This window comes from Dipodomys merriami, unplaced genomic scaffold (assembly GCF_024711535.1).
Source record: "Dipodomys merriami isolate MVZ:Mamm:240054 unplaced genomic scaffold, mDipMer1.0.p SCAF_16, whole genome shotgun sequence".
NCBI classification, from domain to species: domain Eukaryota; kingdom Metazoa; phylum Chordata; class Mammalia; order Rodentia; family Heteromyidae; genus Dipodomys; species Dipodomys merriami.
In genome coordinates this window covers 11,579,547-11,606,308 of record NW_027202937.1, presented here as the reverse complement: position 1 = coordinate 11,606,308, position 26,762 = coordinate 11,579,547, and the positions used below count along the sequence as shown (strand labels likewise).

The following is a 26,762-nucleotide window of genomic DNA, read 5'->3' as shown; positions in this document are numbered from 1 at the left end:
TGTCAGATGAAAGTTGGATGTTCCCTACACATTTTCTTGTGTATGTGGGCCATTACTGAGGCTTGAACTCAGGGTCTCCCACCCAGCTTTTTTCTGCTAATGGTTGATGCTCTACCAAACCTCCAAGTTCCAACCTGTATGTTTTCTGAGAGTTCTGATCTGTTTATAAAATCTTTTTTTTTTTCTTGTTGCCAGTCCTTGGGGCTTGAACTCAGGGTCTGGGCTTCTTTTGCTCAAGGCTAGCACTGTACAACTTGAACCACAATGCCACTTCAAGCTTTTTCTGTTTTTGTGGTACTGAGGAATCAAACCCAGGGCTTCATGCATACAGGGCAAACATTCTACTACTAAGCCACATTCTCAGTCCTCCCTGAGCCTTTTTGTTTGTTTAGTTGTGGGTCTTGAATTCAGGGCCTGGGTGCTACCCCTTAGCTTTTTTTGGTGAAGGCTAATGCTCTACTACTTCAGCTACAGCTCCATTCAAGCTTTTTGGTGGTTAGTTAGATATAACAATCTCACAAACTTTCGGGTCTGGGCTGGCTTTGAACTACAATCTTCAGATCTCAGCCTCCTGAATAGCTAGGATTATAGGAATGAGCCACAAGCACCCAGCTTATTCATGAACTCTTTATACAGGAAGGTGTGGAGGCAGATTTTTTTGAGTGCTTCCGCCTACTAGGGCAGAAGCAATTGCTCTTCTGCCTCTTTTCCCTTCTGCTTCCTGTGTTCTAAAAAAAAGTCATGACTTGCAATGATGAGGCCTAATTAGCAAATAGAAGCCCTGGAGGCCCACTTTGCCCCCTGGGCACATTTCCAGGTCCTTCATAACTTTCCACATGGTCTTTTTTATTTTTATTTTATTTATTTTTTTTTGTCGGTTGTGGGGCCTGAACTCTGGGCCTGGGCGCTGTCCCTTGTTCTTGAGCTCAAGGCTAGTCCTCTACCACTTGAGCCACAGCCCCACTTCCGGCTTTTTCTGCTTATATGGTGCTGAGGAATCGAACCCAGGGCCTCATGCATGCAAGGCAAGCACTCTACCACTGAGCCACCTTCCCAGACCCATCTTTTTGATTTTCAAAACCAAGAAAAGCTGGGCACTGGTGTCTCACACCTGTAATCCTAGCTACTTAGGAGGCTGAGATCTGAGGATCAAGATTCAAAGCCAGCCTGGGCAGGAAAGGCCCTGAGACTCTTATCTCCAATAAACTACTCAGAAGACCAGATGTGGCACTGTGGCTCAAGTGGTTAGGGCGCTGGCCTTGAGCTGAAGAGCTAGGGACAGCACCCAGGCCCAGAGTTCAAGCCCCACAACCGGCAAAAAAAAAAAAAAAAAGAGAAAAGAAAGAAAGAAAGGAAGACTCTCTCTGAGTACTCTCCTCCTTAAAGAAGCCTTTATTCCCAGATAAAGTGAAAAACCTCATGATTCTCTTGGTAGTTCCATTTCAGACAGTATTTTATACTGATATGGCTTTTTGTGCTTGAACTAAGAGCCTGCATGCTGTCCCTGAGTTTTTTTGCTCAAGGCTATTGATCAGCCACTTGAATCACAGCTCCACTTCTGGCTTTTTCGTAATTAAATGGAGATAAAAGTATCACAGACTTTCTACATGGGCTGACTTCAAACAGGGATTCTCAGATCTCAGCCTGAGTAGCTAGGATTACAGGTAAGAGCCACTGGCCTGGCTTTAAGAAACTTCTGAAATTAACTCATCAAACCCTCATGCTAAGGATTTACAATAACAAATTTACATTTAGATTCTTACTTTTAGTGTGGCGTCAGATGGTATAGCCCAATGTACCATAAAGCTATGAGGAACAGAAGTTTGTGGAGGAGGCAGGTCAGTATGGGGACAGTGCCTTGGTAGGAAGGGGGGGGGGCCTGCCTCCCCACTTCTTCGCACTATGCCTACAGGAAATGCAGACATCTTTGCAGAAAGAGAATCCAGTAATCTTCACATCACCACGGAGACATGCACTAATCTTGTGTCAGTCCCACACAGGCAGCTCTTTAATACTAGGAACAAAAGAGGGATGAGCTAATTCAGTGCAGGTGCTATAATGGCTACATTCTATCTAATCCATCACTCACTAAAAGAGTTCTAGGGAAGGGGGTGGATTGGGAGAGGTGGGTGAGAATGTTGAAAGGGGTGACATTGATCAATATGCACTATATTCATAAACTGCTTTGTTAAACAGCAACTCCTGAGTACAACTACTTAAAGGTAATGTGTGTGTGTGTGTGTGTGTGTGTGTGTGTGTGTGTGTGTGTGTGTGTGTGTGTGTGTGTGTGTGTGTGTGTGTGTGTGATGGGGATTGAACTCTGGGCCTGGGTGCTATCCCCTCTTCTTTGCCCCCAATTCAAGCCCTACTGTGTTTTACCTTCTTCCCATGAGAGATGCAGCAGAGTCCTGGACACTGTTAGCACCTGTGGAAAAAAAAGAATAAAGCATATTCATAGCTCAGAGCCCATGGCAAAAGATGCATGGACTGGGGTGATTACCCTTGGGGCTCCCATCTACACTAACCCACAAGTCTCAATGTACCTGCCCATACTGATTTGATTTGAATCCTGAATGTAGCTCCTTCTTGTATGTGTGCATGTGCACACATGCATGCACGTGTGCGTGCTGGTCTGAGGCTTTGAACTCAGGGTGTGGGTACTGTCCCTGAGCTTTTGTACTCAAAGCTAACACTCTACCACTTGAGCCACAGCTCTACTTCAGGATTTTTGGTAGTTAATTGGAAATACCAGTCTCAAGGACTTTCCTGTCTGGGCTGGCTTCCAACTGCAGTCCTCAAATCTCAACCTCCTAAGTAGCTAGAATTACAGGTATGAGCCACCAAGTGCCCAACTTTTTATTTTTATTTTTTTGCCTTCAAGGGAAAAAAAAAATTCTGTGACAAACCATGAGCTCTGGAGAAATTTCCAGAACTGTGACAGGCCCAGAATGAGAAGGCAGGAGGAAGGGAAATGTGCAGGGATTGAACCAAATGTTCTTCTGAAGGTCTCTCCTTAGCAGGGACCTATTCTCCTGCCTCTCTTCTAAGAATCGAAGCCTGCCACCATCAAGTTGACATATTTATCCTTAACTTTCAATTTTCTTTCCAGTGTCAGACAGAGGGCCCCGGGCTGAGAAGCTTGTGTATCTGTGGATGATCCTTCCATTAATGAGGCAGAACTCACTTTGTGTGTATAGATGTGTGTCTGGTGTGTCTGTGTTCAAGTACTGGGACTTGAACTCAGGGCCCAGTGATGATCTTCAGCTTTTTCCTGCTCACAGCTAGTTCTCTACTCCATTTCCAGCTTTTTTGCTAATTAAAGACTGGTAGGTTTGTTTGCATATGCTGGCTTCACACTTCAATCCTCAGATCTCAGCCTCTGCAATACCTGAGACCATAGACATAAGCCACCAGTACCTGGCCAGAGTTCACATTTAAAAGGGGAAGAATAAAACTAGCCAGGTGTGGGGCTGGGAAGGTGGCTCAGTGGTAGAGTGCTTGCCTTGCATGCATGAGGCCCCTGGGTTCGATTCCTCAGCACCACATAAGCAAAAGAAAAAGAAAAAAGCTGGAAGTGGCACTGTGGCTCAAGTGGTAGAGCGCTAGCCTTGACCTGATGAGCTGAGGGACAGCGCCCAGGCCCAGAGTTCAGGCCCCACGACCAGATCTTCCCCCCCCCCACCAAAAAAAAAAAAAACCTAGCCAGGTATCTGTGGCTCACACCTGTAATCCTAGCTACTTAGGCAGCTGAGATCTAAGGATCATAGTTCAAAGCCAGCCTGGGCAGGAAAGTCCATGAGACTCTTTTTTTTTTTTTTTTTTTTTTGGGTCCGGTCGTGGGGCCTGAACTCTGGGCCTGGGCGCTGTCCCTCAACTCTTCAGCTCAAGGCTAGCGCTCTACCACTTGAGCCATAGCGCCACTTTCCGGCTTTTTTCTTTTTGCTTATGTGGTGCTGAGGAATCGAACCCAGGGCCTCGAGCATGCAAGGCAAGCGCTCTACCACTGAGCCACCTTCCCAGCCCCAAGTCCATGAGACTCTTATCTCCAATTAACCATCAGAAAAACAGAAGTGGCGGGCTGGGAAGGTGGCTCAGTGGTAGAGCGCTTGCCTTGCATGCCTGAGGCCCTGGGTTTGATTCCTCAGCACCACATAAGCAAAAAGAAAAAACCCGGAAGTGGCGCTGTGGCTCAAGTGGTAGAGTCCTAGCCTTGAGCTGAAGAGCTGAAGGACAGCACCCAGGCCCAGAGTTCAGGCCCCACGACTGGACCAAAAACAAAAAAAAAAGAAAAAGAAAACCAGAAGTGGCATTGTGGCTCAAGTGGTAGAGTGCTTACCTACCATGTGCTAAAGAGCTGAGGGACAGGGCCCAGGCCCAGAGTTCAAGCCCCATGACTGATCAAAAAAAAAAAAGAATAAAACTAAAGGCCAAGAGCTAGTGGATCATGCTTATATTCTAGCTACTGAAGAGGACAGCTGAGAACCACAGTTCAAAGCCAATCCAGGCAGGAAAGTCTATGAGACTCTTATCTCCCATTAGCCACCAAAAAAAATCAAAGTGGAGGGGCTGGGAGGTTGGCTTGGTGGTAGAGTGCTTGCCTTGCATGCATGAGGCCCTGGGTTCAATTCCTTAGCACCACATAAACGGAAAAAGCTGGAAGTGGTGCTGTGGCACAAGAGGTAGAGCACTAGCCTTGAGCTGAAGAGCTGAGGGACAGCGCCCAGACCCAGAGTTTAGGCCCCACAACTGACAAAAAAAAAAAAAAAAAAAAAAAAAATCAAAGTGGAGCTGTGACTTAAGTGGTAGAATGCTAGCCTGGAACAAAAATGCTAAAGGATAGTGCTCAGACCCTGAGTTCAAACTCCAGGACAAGAACACACGAACACACACACACACACACACACACACACCCTGCATGCATGCACACCCATGAACAAAATGAATAAAGATCCTTTCCCATCCCTACCTTTCTTCCTCCACAGTGCAGCAGCCACTACACATCCAAAGAGAACCAAGACAAGGACAATTTCTGTGATGGGGAATTTGTACTTAGGAGGTGATTCTAGGGAGAGAAGAGAAAGTGAAAAGTCCTGTCCCCCTTCTCTCAGCTCTGACTCTAATGAGGATCTTTGTAACAACTCCTGCTGTCTCTGAGCACACATGTGCTCTGTGCCCAGTCCCCCTGCTTACCCCATGTCAGGCTGAGGGGCTCAGGCAGTCCCTCATGCTGCACATAGCATGTGTATCTCTGCTCCTCCCCAGAAGGCACCACTATAGCTGCCCACTTCTGGAAGGTTCCATCTCCTGCAGGTCTGGTCTCCACAAGCTCCATTTCCTGGGTCTGGTCTTCCCCATCCCGTTGCCAGATCAGAGTGATCTCCGAAGGGTAGAAGCCCCGAGCCCAGCATTTCAGGGTAACCTCATGGTCAGAGGTGGGGTGGTGTGTCACATTTGTCTCTGGGGGATCTGAGAGGAAGTGATGGTAAATTCAGGAAAGTTGCATTTCCTGAGCCACTCCAGCACCACTCAAGTGACTCTCCTGAGAATGGAACAGGGGTATGAATGCAGAACACATGGGCATGTGAGCTAATCAAATCCAAGAAAAGTTCTGGAGTCAGGGTGAGCCAATCCAAGGTAAAAGACTCAATGTTTTTGACCAGGAGAGCAGGTACTCCTGATTCTGACATAGTGGTCCCTGAGAAATTCAGCTTTGAATTTCTATTCTCAGATCTCAATCTCCTGAGTAGCTAGGATTACAGGTGTGAGCCACTGGCGCTCATCCCGAGAGGAGAGACAGCCTTTGCTTAAGTCATTCTCTGGCACTGGATCTGAAAACCCAAGTGTTTCTTCTTTGTTCCCATGGAAGAGAGGGGCAGGCAGGATTCCAGCTCTATCCCAGACACAGGAGCCTCTTCCCCAGGGCAAGACAGAAGAGTTGCCCTGTGGCCCCTCATACCTGCGCGCTTTAGCGCCTCCTTCCCATTCTCCAGGTATCTCAGGAGCCTCTTCACGCACTCCTTCTCCAGGTAGGCTCTCTCTTGTTCTGCTTCACCTGTTGCCTCCCACTTGCGCCGGGTGATCTGAGCCACGGTGTCCGAAGCGGTCCAGGTGTTCAGGTCTTCGTTCAAAGAGATGAAATCCTCGCCATCGTAGGCATCGCTTCGGTAACCCCGAAGGAAGCGTCCGTCGGGCCCCACCTCGCAGCCGCAGATCCTCTGGTAGGTGTGAGAGCCTGGCCCCGCCCCCGAGGATCAGCCCCGCCCCTGGCCCCGCCCCTGAGGATCCGCCCCGCTCCCGCCCCGCCCCCGAGGATCAGCCCCGCCCCTGGCCCCGCCCCCGAGGATCAGCCCCGCCACGCCCCGGAGGTCCAGCCACGCCCCCGAGGATCAGCCCCGCCACGCCCCGGAGGTCCAGCCACGCCCCCGTGGACTAGCCCCGCCCCTGCCCCAAAACATGTGATTTCCTGTTAAACTGAAAATTAAACTGGATCGGATTTCTCGCCGTTACCCCTCCCCCCGGGGGCATCAAAGCCCCGGGCCTAGCGGTGGAGCCCGGACTGGGGCTGGGCGTGGGGAGGTGGCCGCCCACCCGGGCCCTGGCTCACTCACGGTCCCGGCTCTGGTTGTAGTAGCCCAGCAGGGTCCGCAGCTGAATCCGGAAGGTCTGCGCATTGGCTTTGCAGTACTGCGTCTGCTGCTCCCAATGCTGGGTCCCCGCCGGCTCCACCCACGGCGCCCGCGGCTCCATCTTCGGGCTGGGGGCTTCGCTGTCGTAGCGCGCGAACGGGGTGTCGTCCACGTAGCCAATGGTGATGAAGCGTGGGTCCGCGCGGCCGGGCCGGGACACCGCGGTGTCCAAGTACTTCAAGGAGTGGAAGCCTGCGGGCGGCAGCGCTGAGCCCCGCAGCGCCCCGCACGCCACATACTCCCGGGTTCCCAGGTTGATGCGACCCGCAGAGAAGGACGGGGTCGCAGGGTTCAGGAGATGGAAAAGGAAGGTGGACAAGAAGGGTTATGAGTAGGAGAGGAAAGAGAGGTGTGGAAAACTTGGGGGGAAGTCAGGACAGACTATAGCCCAAATGGCGACCCGTGGAGCTCCGTTTCCGGGCCCCACACCATCGCGGGGACCCCTGGGGCCCTTCCCAGCTGGGTCCTTCGTCTCCCCACCCTACTCACCCAGGTATGCCCAGGTCTGCTTCGGGGCCAGGCCCCCCCAGAGTAGCAACAGGAGGGAAAAGATGGGCATTATGCCCATCTTTGAGATTTGTGGAAATCCGAGTCCCTGCAGGTCCGTGGGGGGCTTTGTATCTTAGAACCGTGGCAATGTGTAGTGAGCTACCAGCTGAAGAAGTCCCCAGCCCTGGGCTTCCGCATTCCTGATAATCACCCTCTGCCCCAAGTCCCTGAGTGCCACCCAAGCTCAGGACCTGGGACTTTGCTCTGACCCAGTGCTTCTTGGACAGCGTTCTCTTTGTCTTTAGAAGAAAGCACCCTCCGTTAGGGGTTTGACATCAGAGAGTTAGCTGGGAACCCAGTAGAGGGACTAGAGTTTGTTTCTCTTTCAGCATAGAGAAAACATACTTAACAACCAACAGAGAGATGTAAGAAACACTCTCCTTTCTGTTTATAATCAGAAAGAGCAGCAAAGATTTCAAACCCTCCCCGCCCCCCAAATCCTGGGGCTTAAACTCAGGACCCAGGCATTGTCCCTAAGCTAAGCTTTCTTTTTTCTTTTTTCTTTTTTTTTGTCCAGTTGTGGGCCTGAACTCTGGGCCTGGGCACTGTCCCTCAGCTCTTCAGCTCAAGGCTAGCGCTCTACCACTTGAGCTACAGCACCACTTCCGGCTTTTTTCTTTTTGCTTATGTGGTGCTGAGGAATCGAACCCAGGGCCTCATGCATACAAGGCAAGCACTCTACCGCTGAGCTACCTTCCCAGCCCAGTGAGTGCATTTCTTTTTTATTTTTTTTAAATTTTTATTTAGCTTTTGTTGTGAAAGTACTGTACAGAGGGGTTACAATTACATGGGCAAGATAATGAGTACATTTCTTTTTTTTTTTTTTTTGGGTCCGGTCATGGGGCCTGAACTCTGGGCCTGGGCACTGTCCCTCAGCTCTTCAGCTCAAGGCTAGCGCTCTACCACTTGAGCCACAGCGCCACTTCCGGCTTTTTTCTTTTTGCTTATGTGGTACTGAGGAATTGAACCCAGGGCCTCATGCTTGCAAGGCAAGGGCTCTACCACTGAGCCACCTTCCCAGCCCAATGAGTACATTTCTTATCAAGCATTGTAACCTCCTCCTTTGTTTCCCCTTCCCATCTCCCCACCACCCACACGCCAAAGTTGTAAAGTTCATTTTCACCATAACATCTTGTACATCTCATTGGTGCAATGGGTCTACCTGTATCCCTATTTAAGCAATTTGTTTTTTTCCTTCCCCTCCACAAATTATACCAACATCAAATACAGTGAAAACAGGGCAGGGGTTATACCATGGGGGAGCCCACAAGACTCTTTTTTTTTTTATTGTTTGTTTTTGGGTCCAGTCGTGGGGCCTGAACTCTGGGCCTGGGTGCTGACCCTCAGCTCTTCAGCTCAAGGCTAGTGCTCTACCACTTGAGCTACAGCGCCACTTCTGGCTTTTTTCTTTTTGCTTATGTGGTGCTGAGGAATCGAACCCAGGGCCTCATGCATACATGGCAAGCACTCTACTGCTGAGCCACCTTCCCAACCCCAACAAGACTCTTATTTTCAGTAAACTAACAACATAGCTGGAAGTGGAGCTGTGGTTCAAGCAGTGGAGTGATAGGCTTGTAGCAAAAGAAGCTCAAGGACGGCACCCAGACCCTGAATTCAAGTTCCAAGACTGGCAAAAATAGAGGAAAAACTAAGCCAGAACTGGAGATGTGGCATAAGAGTGCCAGCCTTGAGCAGAAATGCCAAGCAATAGTGCAAGGCACTGAGTTCAAGCCAGTACTTGCACACACACATACACACACCATCTTATAGCCTTGAGTTTAAGAAATTACTGCCAGGTGCCGGTGGCTCATGCCTGTAGTCTAGCTGTTTAGGAGGCTGAGATCTGAGGATTGAGGTTCAAAGCCAGCCCAGGCCGGAAAAGTCTATGAGATTCATCTCCAATAAACCACTCAGAAAACCGGAAGTGGCATCGTGGCTCAAGTGGTAGAGTGCTAGCCTTGAGCTGAAGAGCTCAGAGACAGGGCCCTTGCCCAGCATTCAAGCCCCAGGAACAAAAACAACTTCCATGTGGTAAAATACTGTAGCCCTTCCCCTTCTCCTCTGGAAACCACTGTTGGTCCCACCAATGACCGCAGTGCCACTTGCAATTTTCTTATTGGAGATAAGAGACTCACAGACTTTCCTGCCTAGGCTGGCTTTGAACCTTGATCTTCATATCTCAGCCTTCTGAGTAGCTAGGATTACAGATGTGAGCCACCAGCACCCAGCTCACCAATGAATTCTTGAATCCAGTATAATCCAGCATAATCACAGTAAACTGTATACTTCATGTTTTCCTATATGCAATATACTTAAGAAAGGTCTCAGTAAATCAGGAACAGATGAACAGTTATAGCTATGTATAAAATAGAAGAATTGGAGTCTTTTGCTATTCCTCTCTATTTTAACCCTGTTATACTAAATCTAGATGGTCAGACAATGTTTTTTTTTTTTTTTTTTTTTTTTGGTTGTGGGGCTTGAACTCTGGGCCTGGGCTCTGTCCCTCAGCTCTTCAGCTCAAGGCGAGCGCTCTACCACTTGAGCTACAGCGCCACTTCCGGTTTTCTGGTGGTTTATTGGAGATAGGAGTCTCACAGTCTCCCCTGCCCGGGTTGGCTTTGAACTGCGATCCTCAGATCTCAGCCTCCTGAGTAGCTAGGATTACAGGCATGAGCCACCAGCTCCCTGCTCAGACAATGCTTTTTTGTGAGTGGATCTCAAACACAGGCATACATTCTCTAATGCCACAGAGGGGTAATTTCTCTAATTTCACTTTCTAAGCAGCTACTAGACCTGTATTTTATCTCCAAATGGAGACCAATTTGACTAGTTACCCCTATTGTGTTCCTTTCTGAAATGTTACTTTTAGTTCTTCATCTTTTCTGCATGATCAAGATCACAAGAGACCATAAAATTAAGAGCAACTTTATAAAATGTATATGAAGTTATACTATGCCCTAGACTATTTGAATTAATGTGACTTTCAATAGCTGCTTAATAGAAGGGATTGCAATATGAATTATGATAACTGAATACCCATAAACCAATTAGAACAATAAATATGTATCCTAAGAATGAGATGCTAGAGCCAAACACCAGTGGCTCATGCCTGTAATCCTAACTACTGAGGAGGCTGAGATCTGAGGATCAGTTTGGAGGCAAGAAAGTCTGTGAGACTCCTATCTCCAATAAACTCATAAAAGCCAAAAGTGGCACTGTGGCTCATGGGTAGAGTGCTTGCCTTGAGCAAAAGAAGCTCAGGGACGGTGCCCAGGCAGAGTTCAAAAGAGAAAGAGTAGAGAGCCAGGTACCAATGGATCAGGCCTGAAATCCTAGCTACTCAAGAGGCTGAGATTTGAGGCTTATGGTTTGAAGCCAGCCCGGGCAGGAAAGTCCATTAGACATTTTGTTTTTTCTTTACAGGCCCTGGGCTTGAACTCAGGCATTGTCCTTGAGTTTTTCTTTTTTGGGGGGCTGGTCACGGGGCCTGAACTCTAGGCCTGGGTGCTGTCCCTCAGCTCTTCAGCTCAAGGCTAGTACTCTGCCAAATTGAGCCACAGCACTACTTCCAGCTTTTTCTGCTTATGTGGTGCTGTAGAATCGAACTCAGGGCCTCATGCATGCAATGCAGGAAGTCTACCATTGAGTCACCTTCCCAGTCCTCCTGAGTTTCTTTTTGCTCAAGGCTAGTGCTCTACCACTTGAATCACAGTGTCACTTTCTGTAGGGTCTTCCTCTGTCCCGCAGAAGGCAGACAGGGGCCGGAGGAAAGGTAAGTGAGCCCCTTGCCAGTTACCCAGCTTCCCTTAGCCCTGAAAACAATAAGACACAGTGTGGAGTCAAGTCAAGCAGGAACTCGTTTATTAGCACATAGCAAGCACTTTTTAAAGTAAAAGGCCTCCTGGCATGGGAGGGGAGGAAAAGGAACCAACCAATCACTGTAAAGGTCACACCCTATCATGCACCTAAGCTTCTACTAAGCTGTTTACCACTGAATGTAAACAAATCAGGCTCTGCCCACTCAACTCCCTCTCAGCGCCATCTTTGCTGCCCATGTGCCCAACAACTTTCAGCTTTCTCTGAGTAGTTTATTGGAGATGAGAGTTTTACATACTTTTCTGCCTGGGCTGGCTTTGAATCATGATCCTCAGATCTCAGCTTCCTGAGTAGGTAGGATTATAGGCGAGAGTCATTAGCACCCAACAATGTTTTTTCTGAGGTGAGGACTGAACCCTGGGCCTTGAACTTGCCAGGTAAATTCTCTACCAGTGAGCTAAATTCCCAACCCATGACTCCAATAAATTACAAAAAAAAAAAAAAAAAGGCTGGAAGTGGTGCTGTGGCTTAAGTGGTAGAGCACTAGCCTTGAGCAAAAAGCTCAGGGACAGCTTCAAACAAGGTGCTCATACCTGTAATCCTAACTACTCAGGAGGCTGAGATCTGAGGATTGAGATTCAAAGCCAGACTTGGCAGGAAAGTCTGTGAGACTCTAATCTCCAATTAACCACCAGAAAATCAAAAATGGCACTGTGGCTCAAGTGGTAGAGCACCTAGGTCGAGTTCAAGCCTCATGACCAACAAAACTAAATAAATAATAAACATAATCTAAAGTCCTTTGAGCTACATTAAGACTGTAGACATTTCTGAAAACACAAAGCAAGATTAATAGTATAAAAATTTAAAAAGGATGATCTGAACTTATTTCCTATGCCATGTTGGAGTATGGTCCTGTTACTGTTACTGACATTGAGGCATCCTGCTGCTGGCAGTATCATTTTTTTTGTTGTTGTTGTTGTTTTGTCAGTTGTGGGCTTGAACTCTGGGCCTGGGCAATGTCCCTGAGCTCTTCAGCTCAAGGCGAGTGCTCTGCCACTTGAGCCACAGCGCCACTTCTGGTTGGTTCTGGTGGTTTACTGGAGATAAGAGTGTCAAAGACGGGCTGGGAAGGTGGCTCAGTGGTAGAGCGCTTGCCTTGCATGCTCAAGGCCCTGGGTTCGAATTCCTCGGCACCACATAAGCAAAAAGAAAAATGCCAGAAGTAGCGCTGTGGCTCAAGTGGTAGAGTACTAGCCTTGAGCTGAAGAGCTGAGGGACAGTGCCCAGGCCCAGAGTTCAGGCCCACGACTGGACACCCCCCCCCCCCCAAAAAAAAAAAAAAAAAAAAAAAAAAGAGTGTCAAAGACTTTCCTGCAGGGTCTGGCTTTGAACTACAATCCTCAGATCTCCTGAGTAGCTAGGATTACAGCCATGAGCCACTGACACCCAGCTTCAAGGTTGTAGGGCCTGAACTCTGGGCCTGGGCGCTGTCCCTTCAGCTTAAGGCTAGCACTCTACCACTTGAGCCACAGCACCACTTCCGGCTTTTTTCATTTTGCTATGTTGTGCTGAGGAATCAAACCCAGGGCCTCAGGCATGCAAGGCAAGTGCTCTACCACTGAGCCACCTTCCCAGCCCCAGCTTCAAGGTTTCTTAACATTCATTATTCCATATAGAGAAAACTAACTTTATATCCCTGGATAGTTCATCTGAATACCAAGGAGCTTTACAAAAAATTGGAATTTTTTCTTCTTAAGTTAGTGGGCTGGAAGTCAAGGGCCTAGATGCTGAGATTTTTTTCCTCAAGGCTAGCACTCTACCACTTTGAGCCACAATATCACTCCTGTTTACCGGTGGTAAATTGGAAATATGTCTCAGATTTTCCTGCCCTGGCTGGCTTTTGTGATACTCACAACTTAGCCTCCTGAATAGTGCTGGGATTATGGCATGAGCCACTGGTACCCAGCTGAAAATTTTTTTTAAATTACTTTTTGTCAGTCATGGGGCTTCAACTCTGAGCCTGGGTGTTGTCCCTGAGATCTTCAGCTCACGGCAAGTACTCTACCACTTGAGCCACAGGGCCATTTCCAGTTTTCCAGTGCTTAATTGAAGAGTCTCATGGACTTTCCTATCTGAGCTGGCTTTGAACCTTGATTCTCAGATCTCAGCCTCCTGAGTAGCTAGGATTACAGCACCCAGCCTGGCTTAATTTTTATTGTCTTTAAAGTACAAACATGTTTCAACATGTCAATTTATGAGTACAGTGCACCTTGATCAGTATCATCCCTTCTATCATTCTCCCCTATCTCCAATCCCATCCATCCTATTACCTAGTTCCATTTCCATATATGTACGTTGATTATGACCTTATTTGCCCAACATTCCTCTCCATTTTCCTGGAATTGTATGCAAGTGTGCCCTAGTACTCGGGCTTGAACGCAGTCTCCCACTCTTGGGTTTTCTCTGCACAAGGATCATACTCTACCAACTTTTTTTTTGGTTAATTGTTCAAATTATGTTGTAGCTCAATGGTAGAGTGCTTGTGCTTGCCTAGTCACATTAATCTAGGTAATCTTGTTTATGCATATTTGTCTTCATTACTTCATTTTCAGGATTATGATTCACAGCTTCAACAGATTTCTACTGATCCAAAGCCCAATACCTTATTCTCACCGATGAAATAAAAATTCAAACTTACATCTGTTTCAGTAATTAAAATACTGTAAATTACTGGGGACTAGAACAGACACCAGTGGTTCAAACTTATAATTCTTAGAAGGCTGAAATCCTGCAGGTTACTGTTTGAAATCAGATCAGGGAAAAGACATCTCCCAACTGACCAGCCTGGAGGGGTGGCTTGAGTGGTAGAGCACCTGACGGACAAGCTTGAAACCTCATTTAAATCAATATTATCAACAAAACTTGATAAACAGTAACTCAGATAACTGAAAAGTTTACTTTTCCAGGAATGATTATCATTTGGATGGTCAGGCAGAAATCTTATTTGCGCCTGATCTTGCCTTTCATTTACAGACATGGCTAGTTCAGCTGCAACATCTGTTGTGGTTGTTTAACTATACTGGATAGTTTCATGCCTGTAACAAGTTTGGATACCTTACATGTGAGATACATTGATTCAAATGAGTTACACATAATATCACTAAGAATTGAGAAAAACCTCCCCCAGTAAACTTTTATAAGGATTCTTTTTGTTTTTGTAAAATTAAACAAGGCAGCTAATGAGGGCTTAAGCTTCATTTCACAGCCCCAAGTCTGAAAGGCACTAACTTCAAGGAGATGTACATGCCTACTTCTTAAGACTTTTCATAGTAGAGGCCATCTTCATCAATCCGAGTGTGGTCTTAAAGGAAACATTCGCCAGACAATAGCTGTTCAAGGGTGTCAGGCCCATATCCTCAATTGCTCCCCACCGAGGGACAGCCCCACCACAGAGCTGACCTGGCCCAAGCTGAGGAACTGCTGGAGCAGTAGCTGGAGCTGTACCAGAACCTACTGAAAGGGCAAATGGGGGCACCAGAGGCCTAGGTCCTGGCACTCAAAACCAGAAGGTTAAGAAGTAGACAAGGCCACAGTGAGAAAACCTGGGTGATAGCTAAACCTACCAGGGCCCTCTTCACCCTCAAACGCAGGAAACAATGCTCACCTTTTTTTTTTGGTCAGTTGTGGGGCCTGAACTCTGTCCCTGAGCTCTTCAGCTCAAGGCTAGTGCTCTACCACTTGAGCCACAGCACCACTTCTGGCCTTTTCTGCTTACGTGGTGCTGAGGAATCAAACCTAGGGCCTCATGCATGCAAGGCAAGCACTCTACCACTGAGCCACTTTCCCGGCTCACCCTTCTTTATCCCCAGAGCCATTCCAGCAATAGTTCAGCCTCTTAGGCCACCAAAATAATGTACATGACACCTCCATGGAAAACTAAGCATTAGCTAGGAAAGTAGTAAGGGCTGAGAAGACCTGGCTTCTGTAGCTTAGTACCACATCCCACCATGGCCACACCCCCAGCATAGTCCCCTCTCTCCCAAGTTTATCTGTAATCAAGCCCCAAATAACCTCAGCATAGACACAATAAAGGAAGAACGCTTACAGATTCCAGAGACACATTTGTGTTTCATTTTTAGTTTTGTTAAAAAAAATCCTGATAAATCAGAACAGGTTTAGGAGTGATAGTGATGCAAAAGGAAGAAGCCTCAGGGTAGGGATGGGGGGGCTGTCGGGGGCAGGTGGCAGTAGTGTCTCCACCCCTACTCCTGGTGTCCTCTCCTGAAGACTATCCAATTCCAGAATGGGTGAGTTCTCTACCGTGTCTGTTCAACTACAAAGGATACCAGCAGTTAGAATAAGGCACAGAAAATGAATCGACATAAAACATATATGTTTTTTGTATTGCCCGAGGGTTCAGAAGAGATTCAGTAGTGAAGAAAAGTAATCATTTGATGATAGAAGGGACCCCAATGGATGTCAAAAAACATCCTAACATTCATTGAAGACCAGGGACAAGAAGTGGCTCAATAGCCATTATGCATTAGGTGCGGTGCCCACTATCTACATAGGGATATAAGACAAATACACAAACTATCTATAGATGCAAAGAGCCAGATTCATGAGGTCAATACTCACTGTAGGAGGAGATGTCTATCTCATCAGGCAGCTCACTAATATTGACCTCAAAGCGGTCCTGCACATCATTGAGAATCTTGGCATCATTCTCATCTGACACAAATGTGATGGCTAAGCCCTTGGTGCCAAACCGGCCTGCTCTCGCCACCTGAAAAAAAACCAAAAAGGTCAGACTGGAAGATCCCCAAAAAGGGAAGACAGGACTGGGAATGTGGCTTAGTGATGGAGTGATTGCATAGCATGCATGAAGCCCTGGATTTGATTCCTCAGTACCACATAAACAGAAAAAGTCGGAAGTGGTGTTGCGGCTCAAAGTGGTAGAGTAGCTAGCCTTGAGCAAAAGAAGCTCAGGGACAGAACCCAGGCCCTGAGTTCAAGCCTCAGGCTGGTTAAAAAAAGAAAAAAGAAAAGAAAAGAAAGAAAGAAAGAAAAAGCCAGCAGGGCACCGGTGGCTCATGCCTGTAATCCTAGCTACTCAGGAGGCTGAGATCTGAGGATCATGGTTCCAAGCCAGCCCGAGCAGGAAAGTCTGTTAAACTCTTTTCTCCAATAAACCACCAGAAAACTGGAAGTAGTGCTATAGCTCAAGTGGTAGAGCGCTTGCCTTGAGCTGAAGAGCTGAGGGACAGCGCTCAGGCCCAGAGTTCAAGCCCCATGACTGACAAAAAAAAAAGAAAAGAAAAAAGCCAGAAGTGGTGCTGTTGCTCAAGTGGCAGAGCTCTAGCCTTGAGCACAGAGGCTCAGGGACAGAGCCCAGGCCGAGTCCAAGGCCCAAGAAGGGCCAAAAAAAAAGGGGGGAGAAAGATGTAAGGCACACAGATACTGGAAAAAGGACATGGGAATGAAGATCCTCTTGGGTGAGGACCTACCCGATGCAGGTATGTGTCAGAATCCTCAGGCATGTCATAGTTGAAGGCGATGTTCACCCGCTCAATGTCCATGCCTCGACCAAACAGGTTGGTGGCCACAAGAATTCGCCGTTGAAAATCCTTAAACTGCTGATACCGAGAAAGCCTTTGGGGAAACAAGTCAGAAAAATGTTGAGATTCTTTTCTCTGTGGTCCTTAATTCTTCCAACATAAAACCCTTGCCCAACTCCAACTCACCTCTCTTCCTGGGGCATGCCACGGTGGATGGCAATGGCTGGGAAATTCTGCTCCACCAGAAGCTGGGCCAGGGCGATGCACCGTTGCACAGACTTCACAAAGATTACCACCTAGGTGGGGGTGGTGTACAGGGATGTGGGTCCATGGTGTTTAGCAGAATATATGGGAGACGAATTTTAGGAAATTTCACTCTTCTAAAGAATCGTTCCTAGTCCCTTTTATCTTCTATCATACCATTCTTTTCTGCTCTCAATAGCCTTCTATTCTCTCAGCTCTGACTTCTGCAGAGCTGACCTCTCTCTGAGGTGGCATGAGAATAGTAACTCACACTTGCAGACATTTTAAGAAGCAAGGATGAGGCTACCTCATTGTTTGGCAAAACACTGAACCTAAGGGATCTAATTCTACAAAGTAGTTTTAGTGCATACAGTGCACTTGGTAAACAGATTACTTTTCAGTTATGCACAAGAAATATAGATTTAAGAACCTTAAATGCTCAAAATAGCTCAGCATTCATACAAATTTACGAAGTATTCTGAGGTTTATTTTACTTGAGATCTTTTTTTCTTTAGGGCTTAAACTCAGGGCCTGGGAGCTGTCCTTGAACTCTTTTTGCTCATGGCTAGTGCTCCACCTTTGTGCCACAGCTCCACTTCTGGTTTTTGAGTAGTTAAGTCTCAAGAGGACTTTTCCACTTGGATGGCTTTGAACTACGATCATCAGATCTTAGAATCCTGAGTAGCTAGGTTTACATGCATGAGCACCGTCACCTGGTATGCGGTCTTTGGTTATGTGTGCAATACTATGGCTTAAACTCATGGGCTCAAGCTCTTGCTTGGGCTTGTTTGCTCACAGGTGGCACTTTACCACTTGAGCTTCATTGCCAGTCCTACATTTTTTTAAAATGGTGATGGGAGGCTCACGGACTCTGCACAAGCTGACTTTGAACCTTCATCATCATCTGGTCTCAGCCTGAATAACTAAGGTTAAATGTGAAGCACTGACTTCTAGCTTATGTGAGCTTTTACTGAGTTATCTATACTTATTGGTCATGGAACTGAAAAGCAGCTTACCTTGCTCAGTACTTAAGTTATTTACATACTCGTTTAAAGAGAATCTCTCCATCATATTCCCTATCAGATATGCAGCTCCCTCAATAAAAGGCTACTTAATACAGTCTTCATCTCTGCACATCTCTACAGCTGGAGATGTATCCAATGCTCATCCCCCTACCTGACCTTAAATGACTGACCTGGTTGAACTCAAGGACATCTAAAAGGTCAAAGAGCTTCCGGTTCTTCTCGTTGTCCTTCAGTTTCACGTAGTACTGCTGCAATCCATGCAGCGTCAACTTCGTCTCATCATCCACGAAGATCTCCATTGGCTGAGGGGGAGGAAGGGGGTGGGGAACGGGAGGGCAGAGTGGGGGGGTTAAACCTGGGGGGGCGGAGGAAGTTGATCTCCAATACACCCCATGAGGGGATGGGGAGAAGAGTAAAGTTCGAAAACCACACCCCACCACCAAAAATACCCGTTTTACTTTGGTCTCTTTCACATTAGATCTAATTTCTTTCCTATCAGTTGAGTTTTAAGACTACCCCTCAACTGAACTGTCAGGGACAAAAGCAACTTTGCAAAGTAACAACAGTGAAACCACACAATGGCAGGATGCTATTACATCCTCAAATAGAGGTGGTGGAAAGAAAACAAGGGGAGATGGTGTTCAAGTGGAGAACACCATCAGAACATCTGGGTAATGACAGGTAACAGTGACTCAAGGTCAGAGTAACTCCTTCAGAGCAGGTTTTGAGAACATGGAGAAAAAGACAAGGCTTGCTCTTTTTGATTTTTCTCTTAACTATAAAAATCTTATTAGAAATTAGCATTAGACACCCATTAGCTAAACGGATAGTTTTAAGATCAGAATGTTGCAATGGACATGATGAATATACCATTTATAAGTCAGGCATGGAAGTGCAGTCCTGTAATCCCAGCACTCAGGAGGCTGAGGCAGAAGGATCAACAATTACAGAGCTTGAGGTCAGCTTGGGTTACATTGCAAGACCCTGTCTCAAAAGTAAATAAGAACTATTTCAAGGGAAGCAAAAATTGCTCAAGATGAGAACAACTTGCCCTTGGACCAGTAGGGAAGTTTTAGATGAGACTGGTCTTAGAACTGAGTCAAACCACCTACAGGTTTCAAGGAAAGTATCTAATCCTAAAACACAAATAGCGTAACAGGCATTAATTTTTAAAATATAGGGAAGTGGGGAACCCACATTCAACCCTTGAAGGGGAGGAAAATAGCACGAAAGACAAAAATGGGACACAAGGCAACTCCAAAGGCAAAGTTTCCTAGCATTCTCCATACTATTTCAGGGGACAGTTAACAAAGAACCAGGGAACAAAATGTGTATGTAGTGTAGGGGGGAAAAAAGCCCATTATCTGAAGGAAGGCAAGCAAGCAAAGCAGGCTTTGTTTCACAGCCTCCTTCAAATCTAATCTTAGCCCCAAGTATAATCCAAGAGAAAGGTATCCCAAGGGAAGGAGCACCGCAGGGAGGGCAGGAACACACTCCACTGCTCATTCAATGGGCTCCACCAGCCCCAACCCTAACACCCACCTGGTTACATCCAAGTGGAGCTCCCCACTTTACCTTCCCAGAACCCTTTCCTGAGCATTAAAAAAGGACTTTTTAGAAGGAAAAAAAATCTACCACCCCATTCATGACACACCTCCCCGAACACATATGGGGGGGGAAGATGGGGCAAAGCACGTTAGGATCAGAAAAAACAAAAAACAAAAAAAAACAAAAAAAACTAAAACAAAAACCAAAAAAACAAAAACCAAAAAACCGGGAGTGACAAAAAAAGAAAAAAGAAAGAAAAAAAGAAAAAGAAAAAAAAAAAAAAGGCTGGTTTGGTCCTCAGCTTCCTGGTCAGGTTTCCTGCGGCTTCTGCTGCGGCCATCCACCGCTTGGTGCCATCTGAATTCTCTCGTCGTGCCACGGTGCTTTCTCTGCTGCCGGCTCACATCAACCGAGGTTCCGATGGGTGTAAGGACGTTCGGGCAGGAAGGAGTAGGGGATGGGGATTGAGGTGCCAAAGGCCCCCACCCCTAGAGGTGGGGAGGGGGGCAGATTCACTTGTGCCGTTTGCTCTTCTTTTGGACATGCCCTGCCATCTGACTGTCCCTCTCTTGCTCTCCTGCTTCTGGGAGGTAGTTTTGGTGAGAAGACTCCAGCTGTATGCTCAATGCCACCTTGAGGGTGCGTGGCTGTATGGGGTTATGTATGATGGGTGGGTGGTAGGGCAGAAAATTCTGCCCTCCCCCAAAAAGGAGAAGAGGTTCAAAAAATCTTGGGATTAAAAAAATGTCGAACACTACCCGCTCTCACGTTAACCCGACCAAGTCTTCCGGATTTTCCCTGGCACCCGCGCAGACCCTAACACTAGCTGTCTCTGACTCTGTGTGTATCTTCAAGGAGTCATTGCTCCCAAATGGGCATGAGCTCCCTTCTTGATGCTTGAAGGACAAGGGAGTCTGGAGGAAGAGGGCGAGGAAGGGGAGGAGGCAGCGGGCGGGGAGTGGAGGGAGAGAAGGTAGAAGGGTATTTACATCTTGCATGAACTTTCGGCAGACTGGCCGGATCTCTTTGCTCAAGGTAGCACTGAACATCATGACCTGCTTCTCATGGGGGGTCATGCGAAATATTTCCTGGACATCCCGACGCATGTCTATAAGAGTAAGAAATTACAGAAGAAAATAAACACTTGTGCATTTAACAAAGGTCACACTTCCCAGAGAGGTGATGACCACTGGGAATGTATAAACAAGGCATCATTTCACCTTAGTCCTCTATTTTCTCCAGTAAGTATAAAAATCAAATAAAACCAGGTGCCGGCGGCTCATGCCTATAATCATAGCTACTCAGGAAGCTGAGATCTGAGGATTGCAGTTCAAAGTCAGCCCAGGCAGGGAAGTCCATGAGACTCTTATCTCCATTAAACCACCAGAAAACCCCAAGTGGCATTGTAGTGCACTAGCCTTCAGTGAAAAAGCTCAGGGACAGTGCCCAGGCCCAGAATTCAAGCCCCATGACTGAAAAAAAAAAAAATCAAATAAAGCATAATGAAAATAGATGTAGAATAATAAAAGACTTGGGATCAGGTTCTAGCTCTTTTCTTGTCTGTTGTGGGGCTTGAACTTTGGGCCTCAAAGAATATCTGCCAACGACCATTACAGAGCTGGATATGTTGTAGCTCAATTGTAGGACTTGTATTCTAAACATTCAAGACCAAGGGTTCATCAATACTCAGCCTGGGAAATGGGGTAACAAAGACAGTCTGAGAACTGAGCCATCAGTCATGGGTGATAGATTAAGAGTCGTCTTTGCACTAAGTGCTCCATTATCAAACAAACATCATTTGGCTCCAAAGAAAAAGTTCCCAGACCACTAGTCACATCCCTGCACTATCTACAACTCACCGAGCTGTTCAAGCATCTTATCACACTCATCCAAGATGAAGTGTTTAATGTGTTTGAGGTTGAGGCTTTTATTTCGAGCCAGGGCTAAGATACGGCCAGGAGTCCCCACGACGATATGCGGGCAGTTCTTCTTCAGCACCTCTTCATCCTTCTTGATAGACAGACCACCAAAAAACACTGCAACCTGCCAGGACATGGAAAGTCTCAGAAAGGAAAGATTCCAACTACCCTACAGCACTTATTCTTTCAGTTTGGTCTAAACCAATTATTAGGAACTTTTAGAATTAAAAGGAACTTTAGAGATCACCTAATCTAAAATTTTTATGTGCTTCTCTTAAACATTGAGGCTATGAAACAAGTGACTTGCTCAGTGTTACAAGATTAATGAAGACAGGATACTACCCCTAATCTGTAATCCTAGCTACTCAGAAGGCTGAGATCTGAGGATCATGCTCAAAGCCAGTCCATGAGCCTCTTATCTCCAATAAATCACTCGAAAACTGAAAAGTGGCGCTGTAGCTCTAGTGGTAGAGCACTCGCCTTGAGCTGAAGAGCTGAGAGACAGCGCTCAGGCCCAGAGCAAAAGCAGCTCAGGGACAGCACCCAGGCAGAGTTCAAGCCCCAGGACCAGCTAAAACAGAAACAAACAAAAAAACTTTCAAATAGTTTAGTTTACGGGCCGGGAAGGTAGACTGTTTGTCTTGCATGCATGAGTCCCTGGGTTCAACTCCTCAGCACCACATAAACAGAAGAAGCCGGAAGTGGCGCTGTGGTTCAAGAGGTAGAGTGCTAGCCTTGAAGAGCTGAGGGACAGTGCCCAGGCCCAGAGTTCAAGCCCCACGATTGACCAAAAAACAAAGTTTAGTTTACAAGCAATAGCAAAAAGTGGGATATAGTAATACACCTGTAGTCCTAGTTATTGGGGGATGTAGAACCAAGAGGATCTTGAATTCAAGGCTATCCCAGGCAATTAGCCAGATTTTAATCTTAAGAACAAAATCAAGTGTATGTGGCTTATGTCTGTAATACTACTCAGGAGGCTGACATCAGAGGATCAAAGTTCAAAACCAGCTTGAGCAGCTAAGTTTGTGACTCTCATGTCCAGTTAACTACCAAAAAATTCAGAAGTGGTGCTATGGTTCAAGTGGTAGAGCGCTAGCCTTGAGCACAAATTCAGGACAGCACCCAGGGTCTGAATTCAAGCCCCACTGGCATAAAATAGTGAAAAAAAAAAAAAAAAAAAAACTTATAAAGGTAAGAGAATGGCTTGAGAGGTAGAAAACTTGCCTTGAATGCATGAAATCTTGGGCTCAACTTTCACACTGGTTAAAAAAAAACCGGGTGTCAGTGGCTCATGCCTATAATCCTAGCTAGGCTGAGATCTGAGGATTGTTGTTCAAAGCCAGCCCAGGCAGGAAAGTCTTATCTCCAATAAACCACCAGAAAACCAGAAGTGGCACTGTGGCTCAAGTGGTAGAGCACTTGCCTTGAGCTGAAGAGCTAAGGGACAGTGCCCAAGCCCAGAGTTCAAGCCCCACAACCCATACACACACACAATAAAGGAGGGAAGAACTAAACAAAAGTAACCAGACAAATCCAGAATAGGCCATTCTGTAAAACTAACTCAGTCTCTCTAACAAATTTTTGAGCAGAAGGAAAGTAAATGTACTTATAATTCTTGGTTTACTTTTTACTTATTTTTGTGCTGGACCTGGGGCTTTGGGGCTCAGGGCCTGGGCACTATTCCTCAGTTTTTGTGCTCAAGTCTCAAGTATATTACCACTTCAGCCACACCTCCACTTTCAGTTTTTTGGTGATTGAGTGAAGATGAAAAATCTCACAGGCTTTCCTGCATAGGTTAGGTTTAAACGATCCTCAGATCTCACCTACTAAATCATTTCTCAAGGGGAAAAAAAAAAGCAATAAATACATGGGAAATGTACACTAAGTATCATTCTTCATTCTAACCAGGCTAAGTTATATACAATAGTGTTTTCCAACCTCCAACCACATAGGGATCCTGCTAGAATGTTTTATACTCAGTAGGTCTGGGATAGGACCCCAATAATCTGTATTTCCAACCAGTTTCTAAATGATGAAGCTACTGGTATGAGGGACACACCACAAACACCAAAGGTTATACAACAGAAAACAAGTCAGATCAGTACTGTTGTCAACTCTAGATATCCAATCCAGAGCTCAATCATGAATTTTATGCTATAAGCTTTGTTTGCACTACATAAAACCAAAGAAAACTAAAGTTTCCCCAAATGAAATATACAATAAGCTTGAGAGTGTAACACAAAACACAAATCTAAATAAACCATACCTACGTTTTAGTAAAATCTCCTGTACCAAAGTCTACAGAAACTTTCTGTCAATTACATATACACTGGGACATTAGTGTTCAATCCTAATGGGAGATGGAGACTGTGGAACTACAAGTCCCCAAGCTGTTTTCCCATGTATCTTTACTAGGCTTACCTTGACATTGGGCATGTATTTAGAGAAGCGCTCATATTCCTTGCTTATCTGAAAAGCCAACTCCCTAGTATGACACATCACCAGCACAGACACCTAGAGAAGGACAAAGATAAACAAACTGTAAGTATATGCCTCTGGAGAAATGTCACAAAAGCATCCCTGGCAGATCATAAATTACTTCAGTCTGAGACTTAAATCATTATGCCCACTCTCACAGAACATTCCCCTTGGTTGTTAAAGTTGACAGAGGTCACCTGAATAAGAAGAGCTCATGACTCTCAACTGTAACCAAAATACTTTCCCCAGCACTCTCCCAAAATATACCTGTCCAGTAACTGGTTCCAACTGTTGCAGTGTGGCCAACACAAACACTGCTGTCTTTCCCATGCCTGATTTGGCCTGGCACAGGACATCCATTCCCAGAATGGCTTGAGGGATGCACTCATGCTGAACTAAAACAAAATGCAAAAAACAAGACAAAAAGGTAAATTAGATCAGTCTCCAGGTACTTCATAATGCTTTCTTCCCACTCAATTTTCTAAGTATTTACCTGATTCTTGCCAACTTTCAGATCCTTCCTCTCTATGCCCCCTCAATCATATTTATCCCCAAATCAGACCCTCCTAGTTCCTTTTAACTCTTGCCTCCTCCATATCCAGGCCTCCCCAGTAGTGCTAAGAACCCTCTTGTGCGCCTACCAAAAGCTCACCTTCAGTGCTTCTGGCTGTCTTTAGTTTTTCTTAAATTGTAACAATCCATAACATTTGAATGCCTGCCACAGGCCATTTCTCCTACTTAGGTTGCTGTGCTTTGGGTCACATAACTTTGCAACCTTAAACAAAATGAAGAACTCGGTACCTGACTCCCAAACCAGCCATAGTTAGACCAGACATTGTGGTTCCCAGAGACCAGAATTGGTCTGGCCCCAAAAAGGGAGTCTGAAAGTCCAATCAGACCCTTTCTGAAAACTTGTAACAGGCAAAATGACAAAAATTTAAAACAAGGTGAACAAGAAAAGCCAGGCACAAGAACAAATGGCCGCTCTCCAAATCATTTTGGATCACTAGCACTTTTATGCTATCATGAAAGACAAGCCATAAGCCTTTTCTATTAAGATTTTTGGTACTTCCCTTTTTTGTTCTTTCCTAAATGTCTTTGTTAAGTACCTACTGTAAATAAAAAAGCTTTACCACTTGAGGAACCAGACACACTTTTAAAAAATATCCCTAAAGTGCCTAATAAGCAGTCTATGCTCAACAGAAAACGTACCTTCAGATGGATGCTCAAAGCCACAGTCGACAATGGCTCGGAGCAACTCTGGCTTGAGCAAGAAGTCTCGAAAGCCAGAGCTGTGGATGGAGACATAAGAGCCCTTGACATCTTTCTTGGCAGGGGCTTCAGCCCCATCTCCCCCAGCTGCGGTCTCCACCTCATCCTCTTCATAGTCCAAGAGCTCATTGTCCACATCGTTCTCTGCCATTATTATGCCAGCAAGGGGATAATGGGAGAGGTCTCTGTAGAAATTCTCCCAGAAAAATGTGAAAACCAGGGGAGGGGGAAGGGCTTGAGAAAGGAAAAGAGAAGGTACTAGTTTCCAATCGAAGAGCTGTAGGACAAAAGACCAAAAAATTTAACCCGTCACAAGCATACATTTACCAACGCTTTTTGCCCCCCCATTATTCATGATGCCCCTAAACTATATCTCCCGTACTGGAAATGCAAATGACAAAAGTGAACAGCAAATATATATATTTTTTAAATGAGAAGAGTGGTCTCAAGAGATAGGGTTCCTAAAAAAGATTTAGAGTCATACTAGCAGGAACCAGTTGAGACAGGAGATGGGTTTATAAGGTATCAATCCCTAACGAAGCAGCCATCAGTCAAGGGTGATAGATTAAGGTCAGCATTGCGCAAAGCGCTCACTTCTCACAATGAAACATCATGTGGCTGCTATTTACCTCCCCACTCCCCAGTACCCTTCCACTGTTTTAAGAAACACCTGTGTGCCAGGTGTGGCGGTTCAAGCCTGTCTGTAATCCAGACTGGAAAATGAGTTAGAGGGCCAGCGTGAAGAAGATAACGACACTCGGTTTCAGATACAAACTGAACAGTCGCATGTAATTAACAATGAGGAGCTGGGAGTAAGAGAATGGCTCAGAAGCAAAAAACAAAAACGAGCTGGGACGAGCTCAGAGATACCGGGCTTGCCTATGGGGCGAGGCCCTGGGTTTAGTCCTCAGCTCTTTAAAAATGAACACATTTTAGTAGCCACAGTACGAAAGGAGGAGACCCCCCCTTCTTCCTTCGGTACCCCCGCTTCAGCTTAACAATGTTTACCAAGTGGCCTCAACGCCACTCTTTCTACTACTCAGATACCTTTCTGAGAAGCACTCACACGCGTTGAGAAATCCATCCAAATGCCGGCAAAGTCCATCTGAGAACTGTCCAGCTGGGCCCAAATGCACTCTATCCCATCACCCGCCGAGACAAGGCCAAGAGTGAAGGCGAGAAAAGCCCCGCCCTCCACAAATGCCAAAGACCAGGGGACGCCTAGCACCGCCTCTCGAGGTCGCAGGGACCTCAAGTAGCCGAGGGACCCAATGAAGAAATAGGGAGCAAAGGGAACACAATGGCGCCCGAGCCACCATCTTGGATTGGGCCCCCCTTTCCCTCCCTACCTCACCCCAAAAGCTTTTGCTCTCGCAAAGAGTGAAATCAGTGGAAATAACAACCCAACTAGGCCTTAGCAACCAGACCATCGACTGTGGAAGAGGTATCGGGAACCTTTATAGCAGGGTGACCTGGGAGAAGAGCAGATGGAGGCGGATTCTAATGAAGGCCAAAGCTTACCTTTGCAGGGCGAGCGTGTATGGCGGCGGCAACTCGATCGAAAGAGAGAACCTTCCTCCACTTCCGGTTCCAGGCTTTCCTCTATCCCCCCCGTCCTCCCGCCTTCTTGGAAGTCAGAGCGCAGGCGCAGGGTGCGGGAAGAAG

The 26,762-nt window shown here is 46.3% G+C and overlaps 2 protein-coding genes and 2 non-coding genes across 7 annotated transcripts; all 4 read right to left on the bottom strand.

Annotated features, from left to right (window-relative positions):
* Window positions 1-162: 162 nt before the first annotated feature.
* LOC138828256 (patr class I histocompatibility antigen, A-2 alpha chain-like) lies at window positions 163-7,412 on the bottom strand. 2 transcript variants are annotated; one of them, XM_070024183.1, is made up of 7 exons: window positions 7,176-7,409; window positions 6,609-6,878; window positions 5,957-6,232; window positions 5,191-5,466; window positions 4,967-5,062; window positions 2,380-2,425; window positions 163-2,014 (listed from the first exon to the last, which is right to left on the bottom strand). In XM_070024183.1, exons 1-7 carry the CDS (start codon window positions 7,252-7,254, stop codon window positions 1,987-1,989), a joined length of 1,071 nt encoding a protein of 356 aa, XP_069880284.1. In that variant the 5' UTR covers window positions 7,255-7,409; the 3' UTR covers window positions 163-1,986. The 2 variants fall into 2 exon arrangements, with proteins under 2 accessions (XP_069880284.1, XP_069880285.1); XM_070024184.1 differs by lacking the exon at window positions 4,967-5,062 and having other exon boundaries at window positions 7,176-7,412.
* A 7,747-nt stretch (window positions 7,413-15,159) lies between these two features.
* On the bottom strand, window positions 15,160-26,709 carry Ddx39b (DExD-box helicase 39B). 3 transcript variants are annotated; one of them, XM_070024179.1, is made up of 11 exons: window positions 26,619-26,709; window positions 25,038-25,374; window positions 24,093-24,220; window positions 23,769-23,861; window positions 21,285-21,468; window positions 20,415-20,533; window positions 18,048-18,179; window positions 16,796-16,905; window positions 16,559-16,703; window positions 15,690-15,837; window positions 15,160-15,384 (listed from the first exon to the last, which is right to left on the bottom strand). In XM_070024179.1, exons 2-11 carry the CDS (start codon window positions 25,246-25,248, stop codon window positions 15,368-15,370), a joined length of 1,287 nt encoding a protein of 428 aa, XP_069880280.1. In that variant the 5' UTR covers window positions 25,249-25,374; window positions 26,619-26,709; the 3' UTR covers window positions 15,160-15,367. The 3 variants fall into 3 exon arrangements, with proteins under 3 accessions (XP_069880280.1, XP_069880279.1, XP_069880281.1); XM_070024178.1 differs by lacking the exon at window positions 26,619-26,709 and adding an exon at window positions 26,164-26,182; XM_070024180.1 differs by lacking the exon at window positions 26,619-26,709 and adding an exon at window positions 26,145-26,166.
* LOC138828536 (small nucleolar RNA SNORD83) lies at window positions 21,153-21,228 on the bottom strand. The gene has a single exon (XR_011372284.1). It is a non-coding gene; the product is annotated as a small nucleolar RNA SNORD83 (small nucleolar RNA).
* On the bottom strand, window positions 25,640-25,716 carry LOC138828535 (small nucleolar RNA SNORD83). The gene has a single exon (XR_011372283.1). It is a non-coding gene; the product is annotated as a small nucleolar RNA SNORD83 (small nucleolar RNA).
* Window positions 26,710-26,762: the final 53 nt, after the last annotated feature.

Coding starts and splice junctions, on each gene's coding strand:
- LOC138828256 (XM_070024183.1), bottom strand. CDS start 7,254: ATGGGCATAATGCCCATCTTTTCCCTCCTGTTGCTACTCTGGGGGGGC. Junction 5,063..5,190: donor GCCCCTCAGCCTGACATGGG/GTAAGCAGGGGG, acceptor TTCTCTCCCTAG/AATCACCTCCTAAGTACAAA. Junction 2,015..2,379: donor GCATCTCTCATGGGAAGAAG/GTAAAACACAGT, acceptor TTTTGTTCCTAG/TATTAAAGAGCTGCCTGTGT.
- Ddx39b (XM_070024178.1), bottom strand. Junction 23,862..24,092: donor TGGAACCAGTTACTGGACAG/GTATATTTTGGG, acceptor GTCCTTCTCTAG/GTGTCTGTGCTGGTGATGTG. Junction 16,906..18,047: donor ATGTCCTTGAGTTCAACCAG/GTCAGTCATTTA, acceptor ACCCCCACCTAG/GTGGTAATCTTTGTGAAGTC.